Genomic DNA, 16,382 nt, shown 5'->3' with positions numbered 1-16,382 from the left:
TTTAGTACTTTTTCAATTGTGCTAAAAAGTTATTTTAAATAGAAGATAAAAATGTATCACCTAGGAGAAAACTTAGGAGAAAAAAGGAATTGAGTTTTCTCCTGGGAGATAATTTTTCATTTTCAAATTAAAATACATTTCCAACGCTTTTCAACTAAAAAAAGTACCAAAAAGTAGGCGAAAAGGTACTATCAAAACTATTTTGAGCATGTTCTTTCTTACTAGTCGCTTTAACCACTTCAGGACTACAGGCTTTACCGCCCTCTCCCCCTAAAGACCAGGCCATTTTTAGTAAAATAGGACACTGCAGCTTTAAGGCCAAGCTGCAGGGCCGCACAACACAGCACACAAGTGATCCCTCTTTTCTCCCCACCAACAGAACTCTCTGTTGGTGGGGTCTGATCGCTCACCCAGTGTTTTTTTTTTCTTTTCATAAATATTTATTTGTTTTATTTTGTAATATTTTTACTTATTTGTTTATTTATTTTATCCCATCCCTGCCCTCCCTCCTCCCACCAGCCAATCACTGTGATCAGCTGTCATAGGCTTCAGCCTATGACAGCGGATCACCGCTGAGACTCTGAAGAGTCACAGCTGTCCCCAGTACAGTACTGCTGTAGATGGCAGCGCTGTACATGGTAAATAGACGCCGTCTAACAGTTTTCGAGTGGAGCTCCGCCTATCAAGCAGGAGATGCACGTGCAGTGTGTGCGCAATCTCCTGCAAAACGAAGCCCCAGGACTTTACGCCGATTGGCGTTAGGCTATCCTGGGGCTGCCACCGCGGCCACGCCCATCGGCGTGACGTGGTCGGCTACAGGTTAAAGACATTTTATTGATAAGTATGAAAATACCACCTAGCAGAAAACTCAAGAGAAAAAGTTAATTGCATATGGGCCAATTAGTTTTTTTAGCAGATTTACTTTCCGATCGATTCTCCGATTGTTTTTCTGATCGATTTCCATTCACTACTATAAGAAAATTGATCAGAAAATTGATCAGAAAAATGATCAAAATCAGATTGGACTTGTTGGAAATTATGTGGAAGGAAGTCGAGGAAAGGTCAGCTATTGTGCAAGCACTGTCAGAAACTATCTATCGTGCCATCTATCTGCCGAAAAAACTCATGGGCCCATATGCAATTCACTTTTCCTTCTTAGTTTTCTCCTAGGAGATAATTTTCATGGTCTCTTTAAAATTAATTTTCAGCATTTTACAATTGAAAAATTACCCAAAAGTTGGAGAAAAAGTACTATGAAAATTATTTTGAGTATTTTCTTGCTTGCTGGTGGTTTAAAAAGCATTTTATGACAAAGTGTAAAAATATAACGTAGGAGAAAACTCAGGAGAAAAATTGAATTACATATAGGCCCTGGTGTATACCCAGCATGAGTGAACTGAGTCCAAGGTCAAAATTAGGACATGCAAGAGCAGATCCTGGTATTCTGGGTGAGTGAAGAACAACTGTGATGCACAGGATTTTTAATCAGAACTAGATTCTCCAAAACTTTTCCCAGAACTGCTCATAAAGACTTACTGGACATTACCACTTACTGTTTACAAATTCCTGCTCTTCTGGGGTAACAATGCTGACAAGATGACCACCATAATCTCGGCAGTGAGTTTCTGCTTCTTCCCAGCTCTTTCGGGTGTAGAAATGCTTGTAGCAAAAACCTTGGAATGAGTCCCACTCGTCTGGACACTTCTCTGCATCTATCCAGAGACATGGATATGGATCCCCCTTTAATTACTTAGATACTTTATACATAAACTAATGGAGCGTAGAGAGTCATATGAGCATCTTGGGATCGGTTAGCAATAGGTTAATGTGCAGCTAGTTTTATCAGTTTGGGTTAGTCAGTTAGAACTTGGGATACAAGAGGATTAAATGTTAGGATTGTACACAAGCTGAAGATAAGAGGTAGGCATGTGGGATAGGTCATAGTAAGTGTTAAGCTGGCCATACACTAGGCCGATTCCCGCCAGATTGACAGCAGATTCGATCACTGGGATCGAATCTGCTGTCACATCGTTCCCGCAACACGCCGAATTTCGATCCATTTCGTCCTATCCCGTCGATCACCGTCACCGTCTATTACCGTCGATCGCCCGCGGGTAGGGAGCGCGTCGCTAGCGGCATTCGAGTACCCGACGACCGACGCAATAGAGCCCGCATACATTACCTGCTCTGCCAGCACGACTGCCCCCGTTCACCGCTGCTCCGTCTCCGCGCTGGTCTGGTCTCTGGGTCCGGCATGCTTCACTTCTTCTAGCCCGGCAGGAAGTTTAAACAGTAGAGGGCGCTCTACTGTTTAAACTTCCTGCCCGGCAGGAAGAAGTAAAGCATGCCGGACCTGGAGACCAGAGCAGAGACGGAGCAGCGGTGACCGGGGGCAGTCGCGCCAGCGGGGCAGGTAATGTATGGCGGCGGGGGGGGGGGGGGGGAGCAGCAGCAGCACCAGTACCACCACCACAACAGATTGTGAACGGTTTCAGGCTGAAATCGGTTCACAATCTGTTTGCAGCAAAGGTAGCCATACGATCCCTCTCTGATCAGATTCGATCAGAGAGGGATCTATTTGTTGGTCGAATCTGATGGCAAATCGACCAGTGTATGGCTACCTTAAGGAATCTGATAGGGAAGAGATTAAGCCTCATATACAAAAACAGGCAATGGGTCTTTATCGGTTGAGTTTAATCCAGTGTGTGTATGCAGTTTAGGTGTGTGTCCATGATTAGGGTTAGGATCATTTCGGGTGACAACAAGAAATTTAAGCTATGGTTATGCTTGCAGAGGAAGGATGTTAGGGTTCCTTACAAACAAGGCAGACAGACTAAGGTTAGGGTAAGCAGGGAAGAGGAGCCATAAAACCAGACAGTAGAAAATCTTGATTCACAATACTCAGAGCCCCAAACCCAAAAGATGTAGCATTGCAGTCAAACTGTCAAAAGTATGCTGACTTGGCTATATGGGAAACAGGAAGGGAATGACATTTCTTTTTCTTTACATCTGAGGACTGGGTTTGTTATGTATGTAATAGTTTTCATTTGGAACTATACATGCCGTATATCCTAAATAATAGTAAAATAGTGATTTTGGTTTCCAGGGGCCAGAGCACGCCACTTACACATTTGCTGGAAATCGCAGGACTTCACAAAATAAATGTTTTTTTTTTTTTTTTATAAACCTAGTCCTGTCATCAGTCAGTCTGCACCCTCTGGAATTTCTAAATATTGTTATAAGTTTAATACCTATATTGGGGAGGGGGGGGGGGGAGTATGTTAAATTTAGCAGCTGTAGGGAAACACTTTGCTTTTGAATTGTGCGGTAAGAACCTCTTTGGTGGTATAACTGCTGTCTCTGTTCCCATTGGAAGGAACCTTCACTTAATTTCTTGCACTACAGTATACAAAAAACTAAATGGATTTAGTAGGAATCCTGACAGGGTTCTGTGGGGCAGGGGATCGGAGACAGAAAAACAGGTTCTAACTCTTTCTTTCTCTTTCCTGAAACAATTTTAAAAAATAAAAAAGAAGAATGTATATGCTGACATGTCCATCTCTTTGCTCTGCACAACAATAACTGTCAGTTAATTTAAGTTGTTCCAATTGTAATATGCCATTCTCATTTGTTGCACAGTTTTCTTTCAAAATGTACAAAAAGCTTAAGGGCCCATTTCCACTGAGTGCAAATTTGCAATGCAAATATTCACATTAACACTGAAACCAATGCAGTTCAGTGGAGTTGCTTCCATTGAATGAGTTTTTCAAAAAAACATTCAGATGTAAAAAAAGTATGGATTACATATTACACATTCTTGCACCACGCAGCTGTGTCCCAAATATTGATTGTCAATAAATGTTAGACGCATACGTAAATTTGCATTAAAATATGCATTAAAAATTGTGAACATTTGCATACCAGGAAAACGGATGAGAAATGTAATATCCTAGTGGATATGGGCCTTTACCCTTAACCCTACGCTTGTTATATGCCACCTTCAAGCTGGAGTCTTACATAATTGTCCATAAAGATGTGCTAACATGACTTAATTCACAACAGTCAGCATAGCACCTGCAATGCCTAAACCTAGAGTAGGTGTAGAAAGCCAGTTATAGAGGGGGAATGTTATTTTATCATGAGACAGATCAGATTTCTATTCAGTGTTAAATATTTCTTTACAGGAATAGAAATTGTGTTAAACCCAATGTTAAGGGCCCTGTGGAGCCTCCAACATTCTACCATAGCATCTACTTTTTCTTACCTTAAAGTTACAATAGTCCTCCCCCCATCACCTCGCTTCCCCACCCCCTCTTACATATCAATGCTCAACAAAAACACTACACATTTTCTTGATGCAAACCCCTCTTAGCTCTGACTTAAAACTATCACCTAAACTAAATCACCACTCTCCAAATTATGTTTAGCCCTAACCTATCTCCCAGTCTAGTGTCATCCTTATTCTCAGTATTCTCATTCTTATTCTCTCCTACCTCTAACATAGCCCGAACCACTCATGCACTGACTTTAACCTAACCTAAACCTAACTTTCCTAACACCCCTAATTTTAAAAACTTGAGTCCTAAAGCCTGTGTCAAAAAGTGCATATCCTGTACTAGTTAGAAGAACTGCTTCCCATGAGACCATAATTCATTAACAACACTTCAGAAAAATAAAAACATTTTGCCTAAATTTTACTTTGCAAAATATAAAAAAACTGACCATTGTTTAACTTTGGATGCATAGTAAGATGGATTATTTTTCCAGGTAAGTGGTTATACAATTTCTGAAATTTTTTTGAGAGTTAAATATGCCCTGTAACTAACACTGCATTCTGAGACAGCAGTTTCTCAATAACTGTGGGGCAGCTGTTGGACCCCATAGCAATTCCTCTGCAATAGTTGAAGTACCATGTGTAATTGATTACAGGGTTACAACATCTCATATGGTATATCAGATGGTCAATTGAGTTGATTACAACACTTTAGGATGGTTGTTTAGAACTTACTTATCTCACAGACTTTTCCAAAATAACCCGGTAAACATAAACAGTGCACATCATCATCATCTTCCTCAATGCAGGTACCTCCATTCTGGCAAGGGTTGGGGTAGCAGGCATCTAGAATAGAAGGTAAAAGGAAGCTGCGGATAGGCTCAGTTGGGAGAGGTACTGGACATTGAACCCTATTTATCACTTTGTAAAATGTGACCTGAATGCATTGTGCCACAACACACACACAGTCAAACTTTCATTCTCAAACTGCCATTGTTAAATGCAAGGCTGAATCTGACTGGTTCCTATGTGCCTCAAAAACTTTTGTTTTTGTAAGAGATTGTTGCCTTTGAAATTTGATATTGTAATCCTTTTTCCTGTTGGTTGTCAGTAAAACATATACAGACGTTACCCAAAGTAATACTAAGTCTTGTAATGTACTCAAATTTTTCCTTGGTGACTACGTGTCATAATAAACCCCAGACTGAGGCTCTAATACCTCATTGCATTATCCAGAAGTAAAACAATATAAAAAATCTAAATTTATCGCATTGGAATACATCCCACATAGTCCTATTTATAAAGTTACAGTTTAGCTGAGTGGCTACTGTTTAAATAATTGTGAAAGAGCAATCTACAAGTAAAACTCAGATGTTCCACAATTGAGTGGACAGGGTAATATCTCCACCTGAGTTGGTGATCTGATCATGCATTGGAACAACTAAGATTTCCTAGGTTTCAGAATACTATAACCAGTGGCTCCCAGCCTTGATGCTTTTATATTTTTGTTTCTAAAATTAAAAAAAAAAACATCACTCCTTTTAAGCATTCAATATTCTTTGTTTTTTGTCAGTCACCTCACAAATGGCTGTTTATTGCTCTTGTAGAAGATAAAATACAAAACAATCATTTGAGAGGTAGAACTGAAGCAGTTAAGAATAAGTTTCACTTTTTCCCCTCAAAGAGTTAAAGGGACTCCAAGCAACTCTCATAGGCATGCCTTTAAGACGGACGACTTCCAACAAAGTCATGCTATGTCCCCTCTGGAGGAGCCTCTTGTAATGGCCATGCGTGTCACTTCCTCTTCCTGCTTCATTCAGTGTTGCAATTCTCTAACTGAGAAGACCGGGGTGACCCGGAAGTTATAACATAGCCAAGATGGCAGCCGCGATTTTTAAATTGAAATCGAACGAAAACTATTTGGTGTAGAAGAGTGATTCAGGCATCAAATGAAAGAGGAGAGCACAAGCTTCAGAAAGGTATGCATCTTTAAGTACTTTGCAGTACTGGTAGGAGTCTTAAAGGCATGCCCATGAGAGGTGCTGGGAGTCCCTTTACATATACACTCAACGTTACAGACCACTAATATCTTATTCACTGTGAACTGACCCTTCTGACTGTGCCAGTGGTCTTTTAAAATACAGGGGCTGCATTTAAAACTGGTTCAATTAGAAGTAGTGTGTAGAAAGTTATTTTTTCATGCTGAGCTGATATAAATACCTGATTTTTTTCTTTGCCAATGTAAGTCTATGGGGTCTTTCACACCCACGCAATGCGGCAGAAGTGACGTATTCGCCGCAACCCCTACGCGAGCGCATCCCTACATTTGTGGGCTAAATGACATGTGACGCATCCATAGTGCATATTTTAAAAAGGGGGGGGTGCATTGCAGCGCAAATGCGAGGAGGCGTATTTTGTCCATTAGCAGGTGAGCTTGGAAAGATGTTTACGCCTTAAGCACCATTAGATGCCAGGGATTCACATATTAGTTACTTTACTGACAGCAGCCAATGCTGTTCGTCCTTGCCGCTTGTGTGTATACACCCACCACTAACGTATATCTGAGTATAAACCTAGCTTAGCCTTGGCTTATCTGACATTGATCTCTCTCATTGATCTCTGCCCTAGTTACTTGACCATGCCATTCGTGAACAATAAAGATCTCCACTTCTGTTACTACCCATCTTGCTTGATCACTCCCTATTGCTGACCACACCTTGTGCCACCTACCTTGCCTATTTGCTGCCAGCCCTCAACCTTCTGTCTGTGACCTTGATAATGAAACTGGCTGCCAGCTCTTGACCTCTGCCTGTGACCTTGCTATTGTCTGCCTGTTGCCAGCTATGATCTCAGCCTGAGTCTCAGGTCTTGACTCCTGTAATATAAACTTCTGTTCTCTGCTTTAACCTCTGATTCTTTCCACATCGCATGTTGTTCTCTGTTCCTGCTATTTCCACTGGGGTGATCTCAGAGGTTGTGAACTAATGCTTACCAGCTGAAAAGAATCCCTGCCCACTACCATGATTTAATGTCCTTTGTAGATAGCTCTGTTAAAAGCTGTCTGACCACGTAAATTTGGGAGAGCCCACACCTACCTCTGGTGGCATGATCATATTGGCACTTAGCAAACCCTTAAATGGAGATTTAGAACTATGGATGGTTATGTGCACTTGTTTTTAGAAGAATTAGCAGCAACAGCAGTCTTATATGTGATTTGTTACACTTCCTTGAATTAGAATGTATAGCCTTTTTAAATAAGAATTTTTGAATTTATCATGTGTAGTACCACAATCTATTTGTGAAATCATTTGCATCAATTTCAATAGAAATGTATGAAACATTACAATTCAATGTTTATCTCTATCTCTACCTGTGTGTTGGATTGTTTAGGAAGCAGAATATGGCCTCGAATCATCATTTTCTTTGCAATAACTTTTTCAGTTCGGTAAATTACGTAATTCGTAGTTTATCGATTTCTAGTTATATTCATCAAGGTTTTTCCGCATTCGGTGTGACATGATGATAACAATGCGGCGCCGGTAACCATTCGGTAACATTTCGATATTTCCATTTTACGTTGGTAATTTAACACAAGGTCATAAGATTCCCATGGAATTGTGGGTAAAAAGGCAGTCCATTGAACAGCAACATTCCGAATAGGGCTTAACACCTGGACCAGGATTCTGGAAGTGGCTTGGGACAATCCCACAATTTCGCCAGCTACGGCTTGATAGGAGCCTTTTGTGAAAAAATGTAGTGCAGCTAGCTTTTCAGTTGACCCTGGCATTGCCTGTGTTCTCTTACAAGATAATTCAAGATAAATGACAATGTCCTGGTACAGCAAATAAATCCATTCTCTTGCAAATGTACTGTACGTGGTTACATAGTTACATAGTTATTTTGGTTGAAAAAAGACATACGTCCATCGAGTTCAACCAGTATAAAGTAGAACACCAGCCTGCTCCCTCACATATCCCTGTTGATCCAGAGGAAGGCGAAAAAACCCTTACAAGGCATGGTCCAATTAGCCCCTAAATGGAAAAATTCCTTCCCGACTTCAGATGGCAATCAGATAAAATCCCTGGATCAACATCATTAGGCATTACCTAGTAATTGTAGCCATCAATGTTTTTCAATGCAAGAAAAGCATCTAAGCCCCCTTTAAATGCAGGTATAGAGTTTGCCATAACGACTTCCTGTGGCAATGCATTCCACATGTTAATCACTCTTACTGTAAAGAACCCTTTCCTAAATAAATGGCTAAAACGTTTTTCCTCCATGCGCAGATCATGTCCTCTAGTCCTTTGAGAAGCCCTAGGGACAAAAAGCTCATCCGCCAAGCTATTATATTGCCCTCTGATGTATTTATACATGTTAATTATATCCTCTCTAAGGCGTCTTTTCTCTAGACTAAATTCACAAGCCCTACTCCATAGAGCCAAATTAATCCATGCCATGCACTGATGAGGATCAAACAATCCAAAACAGTCTGTATGCATGTTGGATTATTATGGCTCTGTACAAATTAACAAGCTGACACATCATTGCATTCCAGCGGTTCTGGAGGTGTGTTTAGCTTCTAAGGGTACAATGGTTAATTTGCATATATTCAGCAGTGTTGCTCTGGGAGACATCTCAAGCTCACTCCAACCTGAATTATCGCAAATTCTTTCTGTTTTAGGAAAGCAAACTTTTGTTTTTCTTAACATCTTAGTAAGGGGGCTTTTAGGACCATTGTAGTCCCTTACACACTCCAATGAGTTCTGGGTCACCATGAGCTTGCTGGTTAGTCTGTGCCTCTCGGATTCACAAGCCCTACGCCATAGAGCCAAATTAACCCATGCCATGCACTGATGAGGATCAAACAATGCGAAACAGTTTGTATGCATGTTGGATTATTATGGCTCTGTACAAATTAACAAGCTGACACATCATTGCATTCCAGCGGTTCTGGAGGTGTGTTTAGCTTCTAAGGGTACAATGGTTAATTTGCATATATTCAGCAGTGTTGCTCTGGGAGACATCTCAAGCTCACTCCAACCTGAATTATCGCAAATTCGTTCTGTTTTAGGAAAGCAAACTTTTGTTTCTCTAGACTAAATAAACCCAGTTTATCTAACCTTTCTTGATAAGTGAGAGCTTCCATCCCACGTATCAATTTTGTTGCTCGTCTCTGCACCTGCTCTAAAACTGCAATATCTTTTTTGTAATGTGGTGCCCAGAACTGAATTCCATATTCCAGATGTGGCCTTACTAGAGAGTTAAACAGGGGCAATATTATGCTAGCATCTCGAGTTTTTATTTCCCTTTTAATGCATCCCAAAATTTTGTTAGCTTTAGCTGCAGCTGCTTGGCATTGAGTATGATTATTTAACTTGTTGTCGATGAGTACTCCTAAGTCCTTCTCCAAGTTTGATGTCCCCAACTGTATCCCATTTATTTTGTATGGTGCTAGACCATTAGTACGTCCAAAATGCATGACTTTACATTTGTCAACATTGAATTTCATCTGCCATGTATGTGCCCATATTAGTGTTGGGCGAACAGTGTTCGCCACTGTTCGGGTTCTGCAGAACATCAGCCTGTTCGGGTGATGTTCGAGAGCTCCCCCCTCTGCCCGCTTCCCCATACAAAAGCTTAAGGAAAGTAAAATAGTACCAGTGGTAGTGGCTGGCAGTGGCACTGTGAAGTGAGTGAGGAGGAGGAGTCCGGAGAGTGACGCGTTGAGGGAGGCCGGGCAGCGGGCGGTTCAGCGGTAGTACCCTTGTGGTACTTCCGCCCTTTCTCTGACCTCACGTCCTCTGCGTGATGACGCATACGAGGGTACGCGTGACGCGTACCCTCATATGCAGAGGACGTGAGGTCAGAGAAAGGGCGGAAGTACCACAAGGGTACTACCGCTGAACCGCCCGCTGCCAGGCCTCCCTCAACGCGTCACTCTCCGGACTCCTCCTCCTCACTCACTTCATCACCGGTACTATTTTACTTTCCTTAAACTTTTGTATGGGGAAGCGGGCAGAGGGGGGAGCGCCCCCCCCCCCCCGCGATCGGGGCATGCTCCCCCCTTATGCCTGCAACCCCATAGGGCCCCCAAAAGCGGGATGTTCGGGGAGTTCAGGGTTCGGCCCGAACATGCCGAACATCGCGGCCATGTTCGGCGAACGTTCCCGAACCCGAACATCCAGGTGTTCGCCCAACACTAGCCCATATAGCCATCCTATCCAGATCCTGTTGCAATATGACACTATCTTCCTGAGAGTTGATGATTCTGCACAATTTTGTATCATCTACAAAAATAGCAACATTGCTCACTACTGCATCTACTAGGTCATTAATAAATAAATTGAAGAGCACTGGACCCAGAACAGACCCCTGTGGGACCCCACTGCTAACAGTCTCCCATTTTGAGTACGATCCATTGACCACAACTCTTTGTTTTCTGTCCATTAGCCAGTTCCCTATCCATGAACACAGACTCTTCCCCAGTCCTTGCATCCTCAACTTTTGCACCAGACTTTTGTGGGGAACAGTGTCGAAGGCCTTTGCAAAGTCCAAGTATATCACATCTACAGCATTCCCAATATCCATATTAGCATTCACTACCTCATAAAAGCTGAGCATGTTAGTCAAACAGGACCTGTCTTTAGTAAACCCATGTTGTTGCTGAGAAATAAGATTATTTTCTACTATGAAGTCATGTATAGTATCTCTTAGTAACCCCTCAAATAGTTTGCATACAACTGATGTTAAGCTTACAGGTCTATAATTTCCTGGATCTGATTTTTTGCCCTTCTTAAATAATGGGAAAACGTGGGCTGTACGCCAATCCACTGGGACTCTGCCACTTGCAAGAGAGTCACAAAAGATAAGATTAAGGGGTTTATCTATAACTGAACTTAATTCCCTTAGGACCCGAGGATGCATGCCATCCGGGCCAGGTGCCTTGTCTATTTTTAATTTATTTAGTCTTGCCTTCACTTCTTCCTGCGTTAAGTATTTAATATTACAGTTAGAAGATTGAGACTCTTCCGCCTCTGTAATTTGCAACAGTGCTGTTTCTTTTGTGAAGACAGAAGCAAAGAAAGCATTTAATAACTCTGCCTTACCTTGGTCATCCACCATTGAGTTCCCACCCTCATCCTTTAGGAGTCCTATACAGTCAACCTTTCTTTTTTTAGAGTTGATGTACTTGTAAAACTTTTTTGGGTTAGATTTGATATCCCTAGCGATTTGTTTTTCAGCTTCAATCTTTGCCTGCCTAATTTATTTTTTTACAATTTTTATTGCACTCCTTATAATTGCTTAATGCAGCCTCAGTCCCCTCCTGTTTTAAGACCTTATAGGCATTCTTGTTCCTCTTCATTTTATCTTTAACCTTTCTATTCATCCATAGAGGCCTTTTTTTATTCCTAGATATTTTTTTTTCCATATGGGATATACATACTACAATATTGATTGAGTATAAGTTTAAAAGCTTGCATTTCCCTTCAGTGTCTTCCCCTTGTAGTACATTATCCCAGTTCACCAAACTTAGTGCCTGCCTAATTTGATTGAACTTTGCTTTTCTAAAATGCATAGTTTTAGTGGTCCCGCTGCCCCGTGGCCTATCAGTCACCAGATCAAACGTTATCATGTTGTGATCACTATTTACCAAATGTTCTTGAACCTGCACATTTGATACATTATCTGGTCTATTAGAAATGATCAGATCCAGTAACGCATTCCCCCTAGTTGGTTCAGTTACCATTTGAGTCAAGTAATTGTCCTGTAGTGCTGCCAGAAATCTGCTGCTTTTACCAGAATGGGTAGCCTCAATACTCCAGTCAATGTCTGGAAAGTTGAAGTCACCCATAATTATGACCTAATTTTTACTCGCAGCTTTTTCAGTCTGCTGTAGTAATCGCAGTTCTGCAGCTTCATTAATAAGAGGTGGCCGGTAGCATACCCCAATAAGCAATTGGCAACTTTTATTTCCACCATGAATATTTACCCAAACGGACTCCACATCTTCGCAATCTTCCTCCATCTCATCGTTGAGGACAGCTGTAAGAGAATGCTTAACAAAGAGACAAACCCCTCCACCTTTTTTCCCTGTTATATCCCTCCTAAACACATTGTATCCTTTTAAATTAGCTATCCAGTCATGGCTTTCATCCATCCATGTCTCGGTTATTGCCACAATGTCATAGCCTTTGTCATTCAGAATGAACTCTAGTTCGTCTATTTTATTTGCAAGGCTCCGAGCATTGGTTACCATGCACTTTATATTTTTACCACCACATTTACCAATTTTGTTTACATGAAATGGGCTACTTGAATTTTTACCAACCTCCTTAATCTTTACACTGTCCCCACCCCCCTCTCCACCCCCCATAATGTTAGGCTCCCACTGTCTTTTTACCTTATCTTGTCTACGTATTGACACTTTATCCTCCCGCCTCCCCTAGTTAAAAATCTCCTCCAACCGTTTAGCCATCTTCTCCCCCAATGCAGCTGCACCCTCCCCATTAAGGTGCAGCCCATCCCTGCTGTAGAACCTGTAGCTGACTGCAAAGTCTGCCCAGTTCTCCAGGAACTCAAACCCTTCTAGAACTTATTCTTGCTCTTCTGTGCCTTTGAATCACTCTCCTTCAAATGGCTCCATCTTCTCTGTCAGCAATGATCTGACAGGAATAACGACAGAGCAGTGAAGGAAATAACTAATCCAAAATTTAACGCTAAACCACGCCCACGTTCATTTTCATGAATTCCCCTTTTTTCTGTTTTATCGCATCATTACCGAATGATTACCGAATGCTACGCTAACAGCTGTAGATAACTTTGATGAATCCTGAAATCAACTTATCGAGTTCGGTATTTTACCGAGCTGTTGGTAATTGATTCAATAAGTCTTGATGAATCCAGGCCTATGGCCTGGATTCATCATTGTCTTTCCAATACCTTTTTCCAGTTCGTTAAATTACCGAATTCGAAGTTTATCGATATCTAGTTGTATTCATCAAGGTTTTTCCGCATTCAGTGTGACTTCGATAAAATATCGATAACAATGCGGTAACCATTCGGTAACATGACGATATTTCCATTTTACAGAGGTAATGTAACACAAGGCCATAAGATTCCTGTGGAATTGTGGGTAAAAAGGCAGTCCTTTGAACACCACGTAGCAACATTCCAAATAGGGCTTAACACCTGGTGAAGGAGATAACTAATCCTAAATTTAGCGCTAAACCACACCCACTTTAATTTTCATGAATTGCACTTTCTTCCGTTTTATTGCATCATTACCGAATGCTTGCTAACAGCTGTAGATAACTTTGATGAATCCTGAAGTCATCTTATCGAGTTCGGTATTTTACCGAGCTGTCGGTAATTTATTCGATAAGTCTTGATGAATCGAGGCCTATGTCTGCTATTATATTAAACAAGTCTCTGACAGTACAAAATCCAAATATAGTGACTTGTAGATTTCTGAGTAAATCATATTGCTTACTTTGGATAACCTTATTTTTAATACAAAGCAGTAAAAATATATATATATTGCTGTCCAAACCAGGAGTAAATGGAGCAAGGCAATCTTTCATATTTTTGGATTACTGTAACATATAAATATACATACTGCTTAAGAAAGAAAGAAAGAAAGAAAGAAAGAAAGAAAGAAAGAAAGAAAGAAAGAAAGAAAGAAAGAAAGAAAGAAAGAGAAAGAACATGCATTTATTCAAATAAGTAGTTTAGGTTTTTTTGAGTGCCAATTAACTGTATTTATGACTTTAAGTTATAAATAGCAATTCACTGTAAAGTACAATATGTATACTCTAAATTCATCCTAAAATCTAAAGCTAAAAATATGCTTTTGTACCTTTAAATTTTGAAAGCAAAAACAGTAAAATGTTCCTAATTTGCAGGCTGATTTGCAAAGAAAAAAAACTGAATGACATCCCATTGGAGAGATTCCCTTACTTACTGTGATGTCACACTTGATACCAGAATTTACAAAATGTATACAGTGGGGATGCTGGACAATTAAAATATGACCTTTCATCAGTCTAATCGGAAAAACAATAATGCAGCTTTGACAGGCGTTTTAATTTTATTTTTGAGATAATATAATTGTCTACTGTAAGTAACTACTTTACTTACCCTCTTGTTTTCTTAGTTCCTAGGCCATTTGTGTCAGATCAAAGCGACCTAGAATCTATATAGCTTTATAAAGACAATAATGTCTTTACAAAACAAGTTACAGAACGTCACCAGTGGGCAATTTTTAAATTACCTGCTTTTATCTGGTTTGTTGCTGGAAATCAAACCACCTATCTCCAACTATCTAACCAACACATCTGTATCTTGATAATACTGTACATACATGTGTACCATTCAAAGTTATTGTAATGATTTTAATGGCATGCAGAGAATAAAAGGCTCGTTAGTAAAATAATCAGACTCACACAAGCATCAAGAAGACCCAGGAATAGGAACAGAAAAATAAAAAAGTTAGGACCTAAAATAACTGCTTTAATTCTAAAAAGCATTTAATCTGGTTTATTTTCCATGGAAACAATCATAAAAATACTTCATAGAAGTAAAAAAACACAAGTTCTCTTGAATGGTCAAACTGGTTGGTTTGGCACTGGCCAAACTGCTGATTATAGGTGTTAACCCAGATTTGAATGAAACAGTGAAGAAGAAAGCACAGAGGTAGAGAGGAAAAGTATTCATGGCAAGCTTTTGAAGGAGAAGACCGTTGATAGAATAACGGCTGTAGAGACATATAAGTTGTTACCTGAAAAGTTCACTGAGGATCCAACAATGGCCTTCTCTGTTGGGACAGCTGGCAAGGGATCAGTATGACTTAAGTATGACTCAGTTGGTGATAGGGTCTTCTCCAAAGAAGGACTGGTAGACTTCCCATGAGTATTGGGTTGCACAGTGGAGCTTATATGAATAGAATCTAAATCTAGGTGATTTTCCTCTGTTCCTATTATTGATGTTGTTGGAAAAGGAATCTTCTTATGAACATGTGGGTCAACACCAAAATCTTTAACGGTTGATGGGCCAGGGTATACATTAGACTTTAACAGGTGGGAAGCTGGGGCAGTTGATGTTTCATCATCTTCATATTTACTCTGAGTTGCATTCTCTATGTTTCTTAGACGTCCTTGGTATTCACTTTCATTAGCTTCCGGTGTTTGAATGTAACTAATGTTGGCAATGGAATTACCACCTAAATTAGTCCATGTGGAATCTGGGGTTTCTCCACTTCCTTCTTCCCAAGATAAATTAGGGCTATTAAAGCTTTGCGGCCCTTCAGAATATGCTACAGGTGTTGTAACTACAAGGTTTGTTTCAAAAATATGTGACAGTTTGGTAGGATCTGGTGTCTCACTTACACGGTCTCCAGAGACCAGTTCTTCTAGTGAACTTAAGAGAGTTTTTGGAGTTTGCTGTACCCCTGTAAGCAGTAAATGATCTTCATGTCCAGATGCCTCAAAGTCATCCTGCTGTGTTTTTGGATGCCTAGTGGGTATTGGTTTAGTTACTGTGATATCTAGGGAGTTAAGGGGCTCATTCTCAACATTCACTCTTAGTAATGGAATAGTTACACCACTGTCATCTGTGTCACTATCTACTACTGTGGTAGCTGTAGTTGGGACAATCTGACTAATACTACCCACTAATGTCATGGTGTTGGTATTTTCTTGACTCGTTTCATCTTGACTATGTACATCCACAGTGTGACCTGCTTCTGAAAACTGTGCTGGGTCAGGGGTTCCGGCACTTGAAATGTGGCTCGCTGATTCTGACACAGTAACTCCTGGTTCCTGTGTCGAGTCAGTCATGTTGTCATAATCATTTTCTGCAAGTACATTCACAAACGACACATCTAAGATCGAGTCACCTGAAGTTGGCAGAACTTGTTCATCAAATGGTCCTCTGGTGAACTCTGGGATGAGACCAGGATTATCTCCTGCCAAAATAAAAATAAGACACTTGATATTGCCCAAAAGTAGGATTACACATAGCATTTAACATTTAAATGTCATTGCACTTAGAGATTGAAAACTCTTGTTGGCAGAACCATTTCCTCAATTTACCCATGAATACATAACTGAAA

At 40.5% G+C, this 16,382-nt stretch overlaps 1 protein-coding gene across 2 annotated transcripts in view; it reads right to left on the bottom strand.

Annotated features, from left to right (window-relative positions):
• BCAN (brevican) overlaps positions 1-16,382 on the bottom strand; it is a 101,969-nt gene that overhangs the window by 33,494 nt on the left and 52,093 nt on the right. Inside the window, exons 8-10 of one of the 2 annotated variants that reach the window (XM_068251718.1) lie at positions 15,051-16,235; positions 5,009-5,119; positions 1,554-1,712 (exon numbers count right to left, since the gene is read on the bottom strand). In XM_068251718.1, coding sequence (XP_068107819.1) covers positions 1,554-1,712; positions 5,009-5,119; positions 15,051-16,235 — 1,455 coding nt within the window. The remainder of the gene's footprint in view (positions 1-1,553; positions 1,713-5,008; positions 5,120-15,050; positions 16,236-16,382) is intronic. The other variant, XM_068251719.1, reaches the window with a different exon arrangement.

The sequence above is a fragment of the Hyperolius riggenbachi genome, chromosome 9 (assembly GCF_040937935.1).
Source record: "Hyperolius riggenbachi isolate aHypRig1 chromosome 9, aHypRig1.pri, whole genome shotgun sequence".
Lineage (NCBI taxonomy): Eukaryota > Metazoa > Chordata > Amphibia > Anura > Hyperoliidae > Hyperolius > Hyperolius riggenbachi.
The sequence above is the reverse complement of the archived record's forward strand: the minus strand, read 5'-3'. Positions and strand labels throughout refer to the sequence as shown.